General features: G+C 43.4%; 1 protein-coding gene across 1 annotated transcript; it reads right to left on the bottom strand.

Annotated features, from left to right (window-relative positions):
- Positions 1 to 28: 28 nt before the first annotated feature.
- LOC126334524 (dipeptidyl peptidase 1-like) lies at positions 29 to 16,683 on the bottom strand. Its single transcript, XM_049996915.1, has 4 exons — positions 16,623 to 16,683; positions 7,478 to 7,657; positions 305 to 456; positions 29 to 226 (listed from the first exon to the last, which is right to left on the bottom strand). The coding sequence occupies exons 2-4, from the start codon at positions 7,641 to 7,643 to the stop codon at positions 29 to 31; spliced, it is 516 nt and encodes a 171-aa protein (XP_049852872.1). The 5' UTR covers positions 7,644 to 7,657; positions 16,623 to 16,683.
- Between the last annotated feature and the right edge of the window lie 2,319 nt (positions 16,684 to 19,002).

The raw sequence follows: 19,002 nt of genomic DNA on the forward strand, positions 1-19,002 counted from the left end.
TCCAAATAAGCACAACCTCATAAATACGCTAAACTTCCGCGCAAAATACTTCCACCAACCACGAGGCTTCACTTGCCTGCGCTTTCCTGAAGTTGTCAGCGTGGAGTTTAGCACCAGTCTGAGTTTCCTTGACCCCATAGAAACAGGACCAGTGTCTGACAGTAACATCGTAAGACCATCCAGGATACGTCTGGTTGCACAGACTTCTGATGAAGTAGTTATCAATCTGTCAGCAAATGAAACCGGTTAAAGAGCAGAATATAAATGATGAAATATTTCATTCATGTTTAGCACATGGACTTACCATTTCTGCGTAACTAAATGCAAAATATTTTCTTCCATTGATTAAAACTTCAAATGCGGTATTGTAGAGTAAGGTCCACGTACCAACGTTGCCGAACTGGTCGGTCGCCTGATTGGGGTAATACAGTTGTACTTTCGTTACTCGAACTGGATCTGTGAAGGAAAACAAGGTCATAACTTGGAGGGATCTGAACATGCAGTTTTCAATATCACATCTAGCAGTTAAAATACAAGTTAAACAAAATATCATCCAGTATTTAAAAGTCGCTCGGATTGTAGTTGGCAAAGAGTGTAACAACAATGATTACCTGGGCGGCGAACTAATGATAAAATTGTAATCATTGCGAAGAACTGTAAGACATACACTGCCTGAGGAAAAAAACATGAAATATCCAGAAGACGTGGTTCGATGTCGGTGTGTCAGTGCAGCTTCTTACACGTCCACACCATCTGCTGCTATGCAAATAACTATAGTTGCAGTTCTCCGTAACAAGTAGCGGCCGCCAGAGCGCATTAGTGTTGTTCTTGTCCGGTGCTGTTACGAGGCCTGCTAGATGATACACTGATCAGACAGAGCATTATGACCTCGTACCTAGTAACCGGTATGTCGACCTTTGGTCTGGATAACAGCGGCGACGTGTTGTGGCATGGAAGCAAAGAGGACTTGGCAGGTCGCTGGAGGGAGTTGACACCACATCTCCACATTCTGGGGAACGACGCGATGTGTTCTAACGTCACGTTGAGTCACATCTCAGATGTGTTCGACCGGGTTCAGATCTGGCGAGCTGGGGGGTGGGGGGCGAGCACGTCTATTGGATCTCGCCACTGTGTTCCTCGAAGCACTCCATCACATTCCTGGCCTTGTGTCATGACGCATTATCTTGCTGAAAAATGCCACTGCTGTCTGGAAATATGATCGTCATGAAAGGATCTACCTGGTTCGCAACCTGTGCACCCAAAGGTGCCAACTTGAGTGTCCCCCATAGCATAATGGAGCCACCCCAGCTTGTCTCGGTCCTGCAGTACAGGTGTCAAGGAGATATTCCGCTGGAAGACTAGGGGTGCGCGCCCTCCAATCGGCGGGAGGCAGAAGGTATCGTGATTTATTAAACCAACGCACTGCCACTGAGCCAACGTCCAGTGCCGATGGCCGCGTGCCCAGTCCAGTCGTAGTTGCTGGTGTAGTGGTGGTAACATTGGCGCATCCATGAGACGTCAGTTGCGAAGGACCATCGTTAGGGGTGTCCACTGTATTCTGTGTTCAGGGACACTTGAAATCTACGCAGCATTAAAGTCTGATGTTGGTTCCGCCACAGTTCGCCGTCTGTCCTGTTTTACCAGTCTACCCAGCCTTTGACGTCAGATATCTGTAATGAGGGATGCCCATCCAACCCCACGACATCTGGACGTGGTTTCACCTTGGTTTTGCCACGTGTTGAAGACACTCACCACAGCAGTCTTCAAATAGCCGATAACTCGTGCAGTTTCCGAAATGCACTTGCCGAGCCTTCGAGCCATCACGATCTGCCCTCGAAGATAGATCACACGCCTTCCCCATTCTAAAAAAGGAGAACACACTCGCTGTTACAATGTGTACTGTCCATGTGTCTGGCTAACAGTCATTTGTCGCCTGGAAGGATTTATATGTTAGTGGGACGGCGGATCAGCGTCGAGGGACGTGAACAGATGCAGAGTGATTGCTGTGCAGGAGATGGAGACGCCGTGTTCTCGTATGAGACAGCGTTATCAGCATGCGAGACCGTTCTTGACAAGGGCTTCCACATGGTCGGTTGTTCGAATCGTGCAGTATCCTGTTTTGGGCTGGTGCCCTTGGCGAGAAGCACCGACTGCTGATGAATATCTTCGCATTGTGCTCATCGATGAATCTCGGTATAGCAGTACCCTGGGTGACCATCGTCGTCGAGTATGGCGGTGCTCTGGGGCAGATCCCAATCTACTAATGCCCATGAGAGGCACAGCAGTGTTACTCCTGTCGTCAGGGTGTGTGAAAATTTATTACTGAACGGTTTATAACTCGGAGATTGAGGCGGACTCACATCATTCCGCTGGCCCCGCTCCAGATCAAGTACCACTCGACTGACAGTACTAAGGGGCATCCGCGAAGCACCAATGGTCTTCCGGCGGGGCGCAACCTTTGTCTGCCTAAATGTTTAAGGGATGAAATGGTGCTAGCACATACACAACCGAAGGCGGGCCTTTTATATTTAGGCCGCTACTATCGGCCTTGTAAGTCTTTATGGAAGCTTAAATGCATAAGTAGATTTTAATCAACTCTGTATTACGTTTGCAAATAAAAAAAAAACTGTTGGTTGAAATGGCTCTGAGCACTAGGGGACTTAACATCTGTGGTCATCAGTCCCCTAGAACTTAGAACTATTTAAGCCTAACTAACCTAATGACATCACACACATGAATGCCCGAGGCAGGATTCGAACCTGCGACCGTAGCGGTCACGCGGTTCCAGACTGAAGCGCCTAGAACCGCACGGCCACACCGGCCGGCTATTACGTTTGCATGTAGAGTATAATGTTTCCCTATCTTTATGCATGCTATTCGTGAATTTGGATCGTTTATTGCTACCTGTCACTTGTGGAACGGCAAGCCAAACTTTCCCCTCATAACGTCTAACGTTCACTAACTCCAGCTGTTGTCGATTCCTACTTTTCGTAAACCGCGGCAGCTCTTTGAACCAGCTCCACAAATCATTAAATGTGCACGCTTCATTTTATTTCGAAACTATGTTTTTGTATATTAGTTTCTAAGGTGAACAATTAGTGTCGTACTTAGCCGATTTTGTTGAATCCCGCTACAATTACAATTATTTACGCCCAGGTTGTTCAATTGAGTTTCTAAGTCAACATACGAATCTTTACGCTGGAAATTTTGAGCTAACGATATTTACATTCAGCTGCTTTGCGTCAGTTGAGTGGTAGGCCATGTTAGCTTGTCAGATACAGAACGTTATTATAATTTTATAACTGTTTCTGTCTATAGATGACTAGTTGTGTACTTGTGTGTTTGTGTGTGAGTGCGTATGAGCGCGCGCGCGTGTGAGTGTGTGTGTGTGTGTGTGTGTGTGTGTGTGTTCTAGAGAGACAGAGAGAGAGAGAGAGAGAGAGAGAGAGAGAGAGGGAGAGACAAGAGGCAGAGTGGCGTTGCTTGTCACCAGTTCTGTGCAGGCATTTGTTCTGTTCTCATTTACTTCGATAACACAGTTGCAAGTGTGGGGGAACGCCCATTCGATTTTTAGTTAGGGATGTGGGGTCAATTATCTCATATCCACAGAGGAGGAACATCAATCCAGTTAATCAGGCCTCATCATAATACGTATCACCATTGGAAGTCTTCTTTGCATAGAAGTATACTTAACCATTGTAGAACGTCTGGGAAGATTAGTTCGTCAGTTATTGCCACTCTCCTTGAAGTAGCTGTATACGCTATACATTTCAGTGCTCAGCAAAATGTTGAGCATATGTCTTCCAAGAACAACAGGGGCTACCGTTTTTCAGGCCTTTTCAAAAATGTAGCTTGTCTACAATATAAGATGCCTCACATTGTCGGCTTACAATCAAATCGCATCGAGACGTTCTCGTAGAGTTTTTGAGCCGACTCCACGGCGTTTTGTGGCTTTCACTAGGCTGTTTCATACAATATTCAAAACCTGATATTGAGCGTTTCTATAATCCTCTTCACTGGTGTGTTGTTATCTACCGACCACTGGTAAAATACACTAACGGAAAAAACCGCAACACCAAAAAATTATTAGCTTAGAGTAATAAACTCTTGGGAATACATTTGTGTAGAAAACATTTCTAAGTGATTAACTATGCAGCAGCGCGGGATTAGCCGAGTGGTGTAAGGCGCTGCAGTCATGGACTCTGCGGCTGGTCCCGGCGGAGATTCGAGTCCTCCCTAGGGCATGGGTGTGTGTGTTTGTGCTAAGGATAATTTAGGTTAAGTAGTGTGTAAGCTTAGGGACTGACGACCTTAGCAGTTAAGTCCCATAAGATTTCAAACACGTTTCAACATTTTTTGAACATTAACCATGCAAGATCACAGGTTGTGTAAGTGCGAGATAAGCCATTTCTAGTGTGAAATGCTGATACGTTAATAGGCGTTGTAACCGCCATAACGTTGAATGCAAGCATGCAAACGTTCATGCATTATGTTGCACAGGGGCCGGATGACAGTTTGTGCGATGGAGTTCCATGATGGTTGCACTTGGTTGGTCAATACAGGGACGGTTAACGATGGTTGTGGATGACTCGAGGGTTGTCCTCAGATGATGTCCCCTATCTGATGGATTGGGATTGGAGACAGACCTGGTGATGAAACAGACCAAGGCAAAGTCTACAGTATGCAGAGCATGTTGAGCTACAACAGCGGTATGTGAGCGAGCGTTATCCTTTTGGAAAACACCTCCTGGAATCCCGTCTATGAATGGCAGGACAACAGGTCGAATCACCACATTTACGTACAAATCTGCAGGAAATGTGCGTGGGAAAACTACGAGAGTGCTCCTGCTATTATATGAAATCACACCCCCAAACATGAGTCCAGATGCAAATCCAGTGTAATACGCACGCAGATAGATGAATTGCAGGCCTTGAACTGGTTTCCTTCTAACCAACACACGTCCATCACTGGCATCCATGCAAAACCAGTTTTCATCAGAAAACACAAAAGACTTCCACTTTGCCCTCTAATGGGCTCTTTCTTGACAACGTTGATGTTGGAACTGGCGGTGGTTTGGGGTCAGTTGAATGCACAGAACAGAGTGCCTGGCTCGGAGCTGTCCTTCAAGTGACCGATTTGTAAAATTTGGTTGTGTAATTTTGGTGCCAACTGCTGCTTAAATTGTTGCTGCAGATACAGCACGATTCCCCAGAGTCATACGTCGAAGATGATGGTCTTCCCTCTCGATAGTGTCACGTGGCCGTCCAGAGTCCGCTCTTCTTGAAACTGTACATATCGTGGCCACTACTGCCTACAATCATGTAGATTGGCTACATGGCTGCTACGTCTTTCTGCATTATCGCAGAAGGAACATCCAACTTCTCGTAGCCATATGACACGACCCCTTTCAAACTCAATGTGGTGTTGATAATGGCGTCTTTGTCGTCTCAAGGTCATTCTTAATTAACATCAACACACCATGTCCAATCTCAAAGCTAACAAACTCTCACGACCGTTACAGCTTGTACGAGGGTGAGTCAAATGAAAACCTTAAATATCTTTTAAAAATATTATTTATTGTGCAGACGTGGTACGAAGCTGTATCAATTTTCAGCCTAGTCTCCCCCACGCTCAATGCAAGTCCCCCAGCGCTTACAAAGTGCATAAATTCCTTTAGAAAAAAATTCTTTTGGTAGTCCGTGCAACCACTCATGCACCGGGTGGCGTTCCTCTTCAGCAGAACGGAACGTCTTTCCTCCCATTGCACCTTTCAGTGGTCGAAACATATGGAAATCGCTTCGGGCAAGGTGTGGTGACTATGGAGGATGAGGAAGACAGGTCAGTGATTGTTGAAACTGATGTACGAGCAGTGTGGCGCCTTGCATTATCATGTTGCGAAAGGACACCTGCTGTCAGCAATCCACGTCGCTGTGATATGATTGCAGGCACCAAATGATTTTTAGGAGATCTGTGTATGATGCAGAGGTAACAGTGGTCCCTCTAAGCATGTAACGCTACAAAATGACGCCTTTTTCTTCTCAAAAGAAGGCCAGCATAACCTTCCCTGCTGATGGTCCTGTTCGAAACTTCTTTGGTTTTAGTGATGAGGAATGGCGCCCTTCCTTGCTCGCTCTCTTTGTTTCCGGTTGGTGAAAGTGAACCCAGATTTCGTCCCCAGTAACTATTCTTGCAAGGAAGCCATCATCTTCTCGTTCAAATCGCCGAAGACGTTCTTCACGAGCATCAACACGTCGTTCTCTCATTCCAGGTGTCAGCTGCCGTGGCAGCCATCTTGCAGACACTTTGTGAAACTGGAGCACATCATGCACAATGTTGTGTGCTGACCCATGACTAATCTTGTAAACATTCTGCAATGTCATTCAGTGTCACTCGGCGGTTTTCCTGCACTACGGCTTCAACTGCTGCAATGTTCTGTGGAGTCACAACTCGTTGTGCCTGACCTGTATGAGGAGCATCTTTCACTGAAGTCACACCGTTTGCGAACTTTCTACTCCATCGTAGACTTGCTGCTGTGACAAACATGCATCACCATACTGAATCTTCATTCGTCGATGAATTTAGATAGGTCTCACACATTCACTACGCAAAAACCGAATAATAGAACCCTTTTCTTCCCTGTTGCATGTCCCAAGTGGGGCGGCCATCTTTATAGTGATACTGCGACGGTATTTGTGCATCTGCACTATACTGCCACCTACAGGCCATTCTGCACACTGTTTGAAGCACACTTACCAACTTACAGGACAACGGTTCGAAATGTCGATTTGTTATTTGAAATTTAAGGTTTTCATTTGACTCACCGTCGTATTTAAAACAAACCTGATTTGCATTCGTATAGAGCCGCTACTAGCGCCACTTGTATGTGAGTTGCGCGAAGTTTGAATAACATCACGTTTCAGATGTAGAAACAAGCTTACCAACTTTCGTTTATGTCGTGCAACTCATACTCATTTTGTGAGTTTTTCCGTCGGTGTACATGAAACCTGCAAGAAACTTCCTATAAGTGCCTTCAATGACTTCACAATTTTGTACACTTTTGCAGTGTGCTAGATCTCTACTACAAAATTCCATTTCCTTTCACGAAACAACAAAAGCAATGGAATGTGTACTTTTAGAGGGATAAATGATGTTGAGGATATTCCAAAAGCACTAGATATCTGTCTTCAACTTATACTTTACAGTTAACAAATTCGGAACCTTAACTAATTTTGTCTCTTGAATTAGATTCACGTGTTTACATACATGTACAGAAAAAACAGTCAAGAACTGTTTCGAGAGTTTAAGAATCACCAAACTTACTCTCCTCATAGCTTTTGTCGTATTTACTGAAAGTCGTTGTTGATGACGCTTCCCCTCCACTTGTCTCTTTGAAAAGTGTGTTCCATCAACAAGTTAGCTACAGTGTCAACGTTGTGAAACCTGTCACACTCTGATGCTCTACTGTGAGCGTCCTTACCGACAGACAGGCACTGGGCGCTATTGTTGAGGTTCCTCTCCCCCTCGTAGAACATCCAGCTGCCTTCTATGTCTGCGTAGCTGCAGTTTGGGTGCACCCTGGACGTCCATGCAGACGCAACGGACAATAGCGCTGCAAACGCAGCGATATGTAGCAGTCCTTTCATTGTGTTAGTGGTAACTGAAACGGAAAGCAAATTATACATTACCTGTCTGGAAAGATTTTGGAATCATACAGTGAAGGCTTTCACGACCGGATGGTACTGTTGTTGATAATTCTTCCGGGTTATATGGCCGTGGTCTATGGCTGGAATGGAATGCGAAATAAAATATATGGTTTAACGTTCAAATCAATGGAATCTATAATGGAAGTGACCACCAATTGGCATAAGAAGTAGTTCAACATAATAAGATCTAATGTACAGATTACTAACAACACTGTAATGGCAGAGACTGTTATTAACAAATTGTCGAGAGCATTGTCTCAGTATGAGATTTCAGTTCTCGCAAAAGGAGGTAATTATGCTATTACTCCTACGCATGTACCAGTGGAAGAGATTATTGCGAATGTGCAAGCAGGGATCCGAACCCTCCCAAAGGCAACTGCTAATGCAATTCGTATAGAAATCACAAGGGTGTAAGAGAGTAACTTAACTAAGGGGGAGAGAAAGGTCCTCAGGGATTTAAATGCGGACGGAGGGACAGCTGTTCTTCCATCTGATAAACGCAATGCCACTGCGGTGATGAACAAAGAGGACTACAGTTGTAAGATTTTGGATCTATTAGTGACGAGACATTACAATAAACTTAGAAGAGACCCGCCGGCTGTTATTTTGAGGAAAACTAATACGGTGATAAAGTCATCTACTTCCATTCCACAGAAGGAAAAAAAGTTTTACTGAGGAGTGAAGCTAAGTGTCCCAGACTTTATGGTTTACCTAAAGTTCACAAAATAAATCTCCCTCTGAAACCCACTGTTAGTGCGATTGATTCCCCTACTTATCAAAATGTCTAGGTATCCAGCTACTCTTCTACAACCATACATTGGTAAGACTGATTCTTATGTGAGGGACTGACGTCATTTTACTGAGAAAATTGAAGGTCTAACCTTGGCTCCTGAAGACATACTGGTCAGTTTTGATATTGTACCTCTGTTTACTATGATTCCGGTCAATAAAGTTATGGTTTACATAACGGAAGTTTTCCCTGAAGATTTGATCGCTCTGTTTAGGCACTGTCTCATATCTAGCCAGTTTCAGTGGGATCAGAAGTTTTATGAGCAAGTGGACCGTGTTGCCATGGGTAACCCGTTGAGCCCTGCGATTGCCAGTTTTTACATGGAGAAATTTGAACAATTAGCGTTGAATAAAGCAAATAAGAAACCATGTTGTTGGTACCGTTACGTAGACGATACATTCGTGGTTTGGACACACGGTAAAAGAGCCTTAGACGAATTTTTTGATTATCTTAATAGGATAAACCCTAAAATTAAGTTTACCATTGAAGTGGAAAAAGACCAGGCTATTTAGTTTCTCGATATATTAGTCATGAGACAGACCGATGGCAGTCTAAAACATGAAGTGTTTCGGAAGAGCACACATACTGATAGATACTTACATAAGAACTCCAATCATCACCCACAACATAAAAGAGATGTAATCAAAAGTTTAGAGGATAAGGCAAAACAGATTTGTACGTCGGAACGTCTGGATACGGAACTGAATCATCTGAAACGGGCCTTCGAAAAGTATGGGTACTCAAACAAAGAAATTAATAGAGTTTTAAGACATAACCACAGAACGCCAAAGGACAAGGATGGTACACAGCAATGGAAGAACACGGTGTCTTTACCTTTCATTAGTAAGGTTACAGATCGAATCGGCAAAGTTTTGCTGAAACATAAAGTGAAACCGGTATTCAAACCTACCAGAAAAATAGGTCATGTTCTTCGTTCTGTTAAAGAAAGAAGGCCACCAATATCATCTAGCGCTGTGTATAAAATTCCGTGTACTTGTGGCAAGGTCTATATTGGTACTACAAAAAGCAGTGTGAATACGAGGGTCAAGGAGCACAAAACTCTTTGCCGACTGTGAAAAAATAGATAAATCGGCCGTTGCAGAACATGCACTTCAGTCAGGTGACCATGTAGTTAAGTTTTCTGAAACTACAGTTTTAAGTGCTACCACAAACTATTATCCAAGACTTTATAAGGAGGCTATTGAAATTTATAAACATGAAGATAATTTTAGTAGAAAAGAAGACGCCTTGAAATTAAGCGAGGTATGGACAATGTCGTTACAGAATCGATAAGTGATTTTTATCTATGACGGACTATTATCGATAGTTACATTTTATCTTTGACTAGTTTTCTCTTTGCTACTATGTGCAAGCTAGACCACGCCCACTTTCCTCGGTATTTAGGCCGCTCTCCGACGCCCGAATCGTCAGTCGGCAGGACTCAGCAGGACCAGCCATACCTCCGATGATGTAGTATTGGACGAAACGTTAGGTATAGAAGAATTCCATGGACCACGGCCATATAACCCGGAAGGATTATCAACAACGATTTGGGAATCGTTTTCTCAGTGAAAGCCCATCAATATTATCTCCGAAAACTTATGAGTACCATCTCCTGAATGTTTTTACAGGTGTCTATTACTTTCTTCGGTAGATTAAAGTTCATTTCGGGATACTATTTATCGTGACGTAAATCTTCTCTACCGCCGTTTCCAGATCACAACACGAGAAAGAATCGTAGGGGGGAGAGCATCTTCACCTTGTCGCAGCAGAACAAATAACTTTACAGCCAATTTACTATGCCGATTAACAGACGGCATATGTGTATACGTATCCACAAAATTTTGTTCTTTGGGACCTGCAGTGCCACGCATGTCTTTTAATGACTTGATGATTATGGATAATAACCAGCTACATTGCTCTGAAAACTGTTTTTATTTTAATCAGTCATTTCGGCTTGTTGCCATCATCAGGTGCTCGGTAAATACGTAAGTAAGTGATGGTCTTAATATAGTGGTCTGTAGCTATGATCAAAAAAGCTATAATACATCGCTAGGTTTCTTTACCTTACATGTAACATAGTTTCTGCCAAGTCCTGTTTTTCTAGAATTATTACTTCTCCTAGTGTGAACTGGAGATGTACATCTGATTTTAGTTGTTTGCATGTATGCTACCCTTCTGACAGCTTGTATGGCTGTGTATCAGCCATATTACATGTTTACATAGTTTCCATTATAAATAAACGATGCGAGGAATTACGTTGTATTTTACTATTTTTTTAGGTTTGGTTCTGATTATGTTTTGTGTCTGGAGATAGAATACATAGCCCAGGAAAACGATTATGACCCCAAAATAATAACACAAATATACTACAGTAAAATACAACTAGAAAGGCACAATACACATAAAGAAAAAACACTGAACATTCGCACAACGAAAAAGAATAAAACAAAATACGTAGCCATGACTTACCTAGGAAACAACTCGAACAAAATTAACAAATTATTCAATAAAACCAACATCGCCTTTGTATATCAAAACATACACCGCCTCAAACACAAAGTTCAGAAAGCCAGCTCGAAAAATAACCATACACAACAACCAATGTACTTACAAAATTTCGTGTAACACATGCCACAAACTCTACATAGAGCGAACCGGTTTAAATTTAAGAAATAGATATAAAGAGCACACCAGAGAAGGTGAAAATAACCCATCCACATTTTTTCAACATCCACAAACAAAATAAAAAAATAGAAATCCTCGATATTATATAGAAGGGAACATTCATCGACATCTTTGAGGAAAGAGAGATGTATTCACATGCATGCAGCAACTCTACAAATGTACTAAACGAACAAAGCAATCAAGAGCACAAAACTACATACAAAACTTTATTCACATTATAAATCAAGAAACGGGTAAAATAATGTGTCAGAGACACTAAATAAAACATATCCATAGTAACAGTAATAACACCATGAAGAGTATAAAAAGAGATATAACACCAACGTAAATCATGCACAATAACAAAACTATTACAGAGAGATTAAAAAAGTAAAATAGAAATCTCTAATAAAATTAAAACAAACAATATGTAACTATGTAAGCGTGTAGTATCTCTGATCCAAGCTATCTCTGATCGAAGCTATTAGAAAAGTAGCATGCATGGAAACAACTAAAATCAGATATACTTCTTCAGTTGACACTTACGAGAAACTCTACGATGTTACACCTAACGATGCATTATAGCTTTTCTGATTATAATTACAGACCCATCGCTTACTTATGTATTTAAAGAGGACCTGATAATGGCATCATGCCAGAATGGGCTCATTGTGAATAATATAAAACAGAAACATGCGCTATAAATTCTGTCGAACCTCCTTGAAACACGCAAACAGCAGTTATTGCAACAATTGGGCTTTGGCCACCCTCGAATATCCATAATTTTTCTTATGCTCTACACGGTCAGATTGTCACTGACTTACTCAAAATCTGTTCATAAATGTTTTTGTACGATGCTGCGGATGATCGTTCATGTATGTACTTAGGATTAGTGGCCTGTCCTTGGGCAACGGTTATTCTTTACCACGTTTCACTGTAGACGGGATTTGCTTTTCCCTGTCCGACAAGGGCGATGAACTACACTGCTAGACACCTCTTGCAGTATTATTTTCACCTGTTAAGGACATGCTGTCATCATTGTACTCCTCACGTACATAGTTCACAATAGAGCATATATGACACCATACATCCCACTGGCTAATCTTGCAGAAACGCTAATATTACATCCGCTACCTCTTTCTCAGTCTGCAAAACTCCTTGCATTCCTTTCTGATAAAACTTCAACTTCGGCCACTGTTATTGTAGATATTATGCAATGTTTGCTTTGCTTATTGTTGCTGTTGCTCTGCTTTGTATCAACACCACTAGCACTGTATCACCATTTTGAGTTACTCGTCGACTAATCAGTTGAACTACGCTTAATAGCCTCATGCTGTGCTCAACACTGGGTACTTCCATTCCTACCCCCTGTTGCCATTATCAGCTAATATTGTGGTTGCGTGGTAGACAATTCGAAGGGCGCCGAATGCCGAGAACATCATTCGCATTTTGCGACCTCGCACTCAAGGTGTTCCTCGTTACAAGACCATAACAGAGGGTTTAGCTTCTGGATTGCTGTTTTCCCATGGGTTACTCATTACTCTATTACCAAATTACTTCTTTCGTCTTCCGATAGTATACTATCCAAATATTTAAACTTCTTACATGTTTTGATGTGCTAGCTCACTGTGTTTCCTATATATTCTTCACTATACAAGAATTCAGTCTTTTCGAAAGTTACTGTCAATCCCATCTTATCATATTCATCTAATAATTTTCGTAGCAAACCGCGGATTCCATCCTTTTCACTGGCCACCATTACTTGACCATCTGCGAAGAATCACCTGCGACGAACAAGGTCTACAAACATTGATCCTTTGTTACCAGAATGCCCATTCCTGCACATTTCCTTCTCAACAAGTATAAGGATTTCTTGAGGTATATTCCAAACAATGTAGGAGACAAGCAGCATCACTGTTTTAATTCTTTTGTAATTTCGAAAAGCTGTGTCGTATTTTATTCCCCACTTCAGTTACACACTCTGCAGAGGTGTATAAGTTGGACATACCTCTAACATACCTCTTTTCAAGTCCACTCCCCCTCAGAACTACAAGCCGTTTTCTTCAGCGGCACTGCGTCATACACCTTTCGATATCTATGAACACTAAATGGCCACATTGCTCTTCAGAGCCCATCAGTATTCCCTCAATCTTGTCTTTTGGAACACGACCGTGCAGACCACCGAATAGAGTTTGTACGACCGGCTAAACAGTAATTTCCGCAGACCTTCTTAGCTACGTTTCTTATAAACTGGGCTTACATATTCCGCATTCCATTCCTTATGCATGTGTTCTCACTGTAGCATTCATGCATTAAACAACTTCCTGAAGTATTCCTATAAACACATTCCAGCCGTGCTTCCGTAATTCTATTGGTATGTGTCCTGCTCCAGAAGATTCTACATTCTCCATTCCTTTCACATTTGTTCAACCATCGGCTGAAGTTATTAGATCAACAGCTATAAAAAGTAATCCATTCTCGAAATCTACTTTCATGTGGAGCATAGAATATCGTCGACTGATCGACGTGCTGTAAGGATGTGGAGGATCACAAGCAAAAGTGTCCTGCTATGAAATGGAATGGCAGCTCAGACTGCCACTCGTGGTTGTCGGGCCGTATGGCAGGCGACACTCAGCCTGGTATCCCACCGCTGTCCATGGCGATTGCAGACATGTTTTTACCCCTCATGGGGACTCAGTTCGAAACGGGACTCATCGTCGAAGACAATTCTACTCCGGTCAGCGAGCCTCCATGCCGGAGAGGTGTCTGTAGACGGCACAGTGGTAGGATACCAACCTGAGTGTTGCCCACCGTCTGTCCGGTGACCACGAGTAATGGTCTGGGGTGCCACGTCTTTTCATGGCAGGGCCCCTTAAGTTGTCAGCCGCAGCACCCTTACAGCACACCGCAACGTCGGCAACTTTCTACGCCCCATTCGATTGCCCTTGATGGCAATCCATCCAGGTCTCACATTTCACCAAGATAATATTCACCTGCACACGGTGAGACATCCTACTGCTGGTCTTCATGCTTACCAAAACCTATCTTCACCAGCAAGGTCACCAGAACTCTCCCCAACTGAGAACGTTTGAAGAATATTGTCAGGGTCCTCGAAGTATGTCGTGTTTTTGATGATATAACGCGCCAATTGGACAGAACTTGACACGATATCCCTCAGGAGTACATCTAACAACTCCGCCAATCATTACGAATCCAAATAACTGTTTGCATAAGGGTCGGAGGTGAACCAACGCTATACCGATTTGCTCAAAGTGTGGAGATTTTTCTCATGAGTAAATCATCCATTTTTTTTGCTGTAATTACCATCATTTGTGTGTCGTCACATGTATACCACATTTACCGATTTCGGTCCTATTCGGTAAATATTCTTCGGGCTGAGACTTTTTTCTTTTTTTGTTTGCAGTGTTTACCACATTCATACAATCTATCGTCGATTTTTAGTGGCAAATGGATATGCGAACGTACTGATTGTGCCCTATCTCTTACCGTTAGCAGTATGTATCACGGCAAAAGATGTATTCTACAAGCAAATTCTCGCAAATGTAACTTAATGAGGATTAGTAGGAAAAACAAGCCTGTAATGTTCTATACAGCATTCGTAGCGTACACCTTGACACAGCCACGTAGTTTAAACATCTGGGCGTAATGTTCAAAAGCGCTATGAAATGGATGGAAACTGAGAGCACTGTGGTAGCAAACGGTCAGCTTCGGTTTATTGTGAAAATTTTAGGAAAGTGTGGTTCATCTGTAAAGCAGACCGCATATAGGACGCTGGCAGGACATATTCTCGAATATTGCTGTAGTGTTTGGGATTCGTGCAGGTCGGATTGAAGGAGGACATCGAAGCAATTCTGAGGCAGGCTGCTATATTTGTTACCGGTAGGTTGGAACAAAAAATGGTTCAAATGGCTCTGAGCACTATGGGACTCAACTGCTGTGGTCATCAGTCCCCTAGAACTTAGAACTACTTAAACCTAACTGACCTAAGGACATCACACACATCCATGCCCGAGGCAGGATTCGAACCTGCGACCGTAGGTTGGAACAACACGCAAGTGTTACGGAGATGCTTCGGGAACTCAAGTGGGACTCCCTGGAGGTGAGGCGAACGATCCTAGCACTACTGAGAAAATTTAAAGAACCGACATTTGCAACTGGCGGCAGAATGATTGCCCGAAAGAGCCACGAAGATGAGATACGAGGCGTTTGGGCTTTTATGGAGGCATATAGACAGTCGTTTCCCCTCGTTTTGTTTGCCGGTGGAACAGAAAAGGAAATAGGTAATAATTGTACGGGGTATCCACCGCCAGGCACCGTACGGTGATTTGCGGAGTATCTTGTAGATGCAGAAGTTCTTCGAATAGTTGCTTTCATGCTTCTTGCAAACTCCATGCCCATCAAGTGTTCCGTCTGCTGCCTACGACGGGAGAAAATCAAAAGTACCCCATTTCTACATGGAATGTGGTAAATGATACACTGACTCTTTCTTAAGTGAGAAGACTGTCCCATATATAATGTCTGTATTTCGGAAATTTCATTACGGCATTTCTTAAGTGGTCGTATTTTATAACTTCACAACGTGGCAGCTTCCTGGCTCTCATTAGAGTTAGTTAATTTGAAGATTTGCTGTAGTTTTTGACTAACTAACATTGTGCCTAAATTATTAGTCAGTGAACTCAGAGTAGGAAGATCTTCCAGAAATCAGTTTTATACCGAAATAGTACCAGAATTCTACTAACAAAATTTCAGAGGTTTTACGGAGATATTTCTGTCGATTTAAACTCGTAAAACAGCAATAATGTAGTTATGCCTTATTCTCTTTGTTACTAGCTTCTGTGGCAGTACGTTCACAACAGCGAAAAGGTCTCTTCGTGGAATCAGAATAACACGGTTTCGCATAATCATCTTTGCACAAATGCAAATTTGATGTGTTCACCGTCTCTGTGGGAATAGCTGAGAATAAGTGCGTATCGGAGAACGTTAGTAATCATATTAATACTGCCGTGTATCGAAGTTAATGTGGAATTGACAGTGCTAGTAAAATAAAAGTGAGACAGAGCGGAGCAGTACCGGATATATGCGTGAGAGCAGAGAGTCAAGCTTGCATTACCGTTGACACCAGCAAGAGCCGTGAGTGAATGGAAAATGTTTGTTTCAAAACAAGACACATAGCGCATATCGCCGACATTTGGCCTGATGTGCAAATATGTTCTGTGCAGTAGATATAAACAGATAAATATGAGGGTAAGCAGGAGAAACAAATTATTGCTCCACGAGCATTAATAAAAGTGCTGTTAGGGCTCTATAAGAAATTTTGACATCATGGATGTATGAATCGACATAAGATCGAGTGCAGAACTGAATCACAGTGAAAATTAAACACATAAATGTATTCTTTAATTTTAACAGACGTCACACAAATAAGGATTCGTGTGACTTACTTGGCCTCTCTTCATTGATTCTTCTTAACTGGATCACAAACTTGTTCCATTGTGAACGACAACCGGTCAAAACTGTTATATACTTAACTCGCTGCCTCCAAATTTTACGCACTTATTACGTGTGACGAAGCGCAGTCGTGTAACAAACATCAATTCTCTCCACTCAGGTGTCTTTTCTCCATTTATCCTTGGTGTCTACTTAACTCGCTGTCTCAAAATTTTATGCACTTATTACGTGTGACGAATAGCACTGACGTAAAAAACATCACTTACTCCCCACTCAAGTGTCTTATCACCATTTATCATTGGTGGCCACTGCCCAGAAATACCAGTGAGTATGATAAGAAGCGGATATACGCCGGCATCAAAGCAAATAGTGTACAATGAAGAGTTTTATCATTAGAGATAATAATGATAATGAATGCACATATGAGACGATTTCATTACTTTCAGTGTAGCCTTCTTGCGGCGCCATTCACATTTGTCTAGACGTGACAAACTACACTCCTGGGAATGGAAAAAAGAACACATTGACACCGGTGTGTCAGACCGACCATACTTGCTCCGGACACTGCGAGAGAGCTGTACAAGCAATGATCACACGCACGGCACAGCGGACACACCAGGAACCGCGGTGTTGGCCGTCGACTGGCGCTAGCTGCGCAGCATTTGTGCACCGCCGCCGTCAGTGTCAGTCAGTTTGCCGTGGCATACGGAGCTCCATCGCAGTCTTTAACACTGGTAGCATGCCGCGACAGCGTGGACGTGAACCGTATGTGCAGTTGACGGACTTTGTGCGAGGGCGTATAGTGGGCATGCGGGAGGCCGGGTGGACGTACCGCCGAATTGCTCAACACGTGGGGCGCACGTGGGATGCACGCCAAGACCGTAGAATCCTACGCAGTGCCGTACGGGACCGCACCGCCACTTCCCAGCAAATTAGGGACACTGTTGCTCCTGGGGTATCGGCGAGGACCATTCGCAACCGTCTCCATGAAGCTGGGCTACGGTCCCGCAAACACCGTTAGGCTGTCTTCCGCTCACGCCCCAACATCGTGCAGCCCGCCTCCAGTGGTGTCGCGACAGGCGTGAATGGAGGGACGAATGGAGACGTGTCGTCTTCAGCGATGAGAGTCGCTTCTGCCTTGGTGCCAATGATGGTCGTATGCGTGTTTGGCGCCGTGCAGGTGAGTGCCACAATCAGGACTGCATACGACCGAGGCACACAGGGCCAACACCCGGCATCATGGTGTGGGGAGCGATCTCCTACACTGGCCGTACACCTCTGGTAATCGTCGAGGGTACACTGAATAGTGCACGGTACATCCAAACCGTCATCGAACCCATCGTTCTACCATTCCTAGACTGGCAAGGGAACTTGCTGTTCCAACTGGACAATGCACGTCCGCATGCATCCCGTGCCACCCAACGTGCTCTAGAAGATGTAAGTCAACTACCCTGGCCAGCAAGATCTCCAGATCTGCCCCCCATTGAGCATGTTTGGGACTGGATGAAGCGTCGTCTCACGCGGTCTGCACGTCCAGCACGAACGCTGGTCCAGCTGAGGCGCCAGGTGGAAATGGCATGGCAAACCCTTCCACAGGACTACATCCAGCATCTCTACGATCGTCTCCATGGGAGAATAGCAGCCTGCATTGCTGCGAAAGGTGGATATACACTGTACTAGTGCCGACATTGTGCATGCTCTGTTTCCTGTGTCTATGTGCCTGTGGTTCTGTCAGTGTGATCATGTGATGTATCTGACCCCAGGAATGTGTCAATAAAGTTTCCCCTTCCTGGGACAATGAATTCACGGTGTTCTTATTTCAATTTCCAGGAGTGTATATCACAATACAACAAAAATATCTGGTGACGGACAACTGCCTCCAATTCTGGTCAGCTGAGATATCTAATAATTTTTAATAAAATTCCAGCGTCAGCTGCATTTTTGTTTTAATTTTAAAAACCACAATTAGTTTTGGTTTGAGTTGTCTCTGCGCAGCTGACATGTAACAACTAGATGATAGCCTTGGACGGCGGAACCGGTCGTGTTTTTCAAAACAGAAAGAAGAGTTCAGCTGGTGTTGGAATTCTATACAAAACCAGCACTGCAGTTGTAGATTCTGCAGCAACATGCTCCATTTGGTGGACAAGAAAATAAATTTGATTATGTCTCTGTGCAAACAGGTAGCACACTAACAGTACTTGAGCATTGTATGAGCACTGAGAAGTAACTGACGAGCTTGTTTTAGTGACTGTTGTCAGGTGTCACTTGGGCTGTTTAGCATACCTCTGAGATATTGGACGTTCTACCCCATTGGCTTTCTGAGGTGGAACGTTCCGCATAAGATGATACAAATTAAGAGAAAACAAGCTTACC

The sequence above is a fragment of the Schistocerca gregaria genome, chromosome 1 (genome assembly GCF_023897955.1).
Source record: "Schistocerca gregaria isolate iqSchGreg1 chromosome 1, iqSchGreg1.2, whole genome shotgun sequence".
Lineage (NCBI taxonomy): Eukaryota > Metazoa > Arthropoda > Insecta > Orthoptera > Acrididae > Schistocerca > Schistocerca gregaria.

Excerpts from the sequence above, each read along its gene's own strand:
- LOC126334524 (XM_049996915.1), bottom strand. The coding sequence starts at position 7,643 with ATGAAAGGACTGCTACATATCGCTGCGTTTGCAGCGCTATTGTCCGTT. Across the intron at positions 457-7,477 it reads CGCCCAGTGCCTGTCTGTCG|ATCCAGTTCGAGTAACGAAA; the intron begins GTAAGGACGCTC and ends TTTCCTTCACAG. Across the intron at positions 227-304 it reads CATTTAGTTACGCAGAAATG|ATTGATAACTACTTCATCAG; the intron begins GTAAGTCCATGT and ends ATTTGCTGACAG.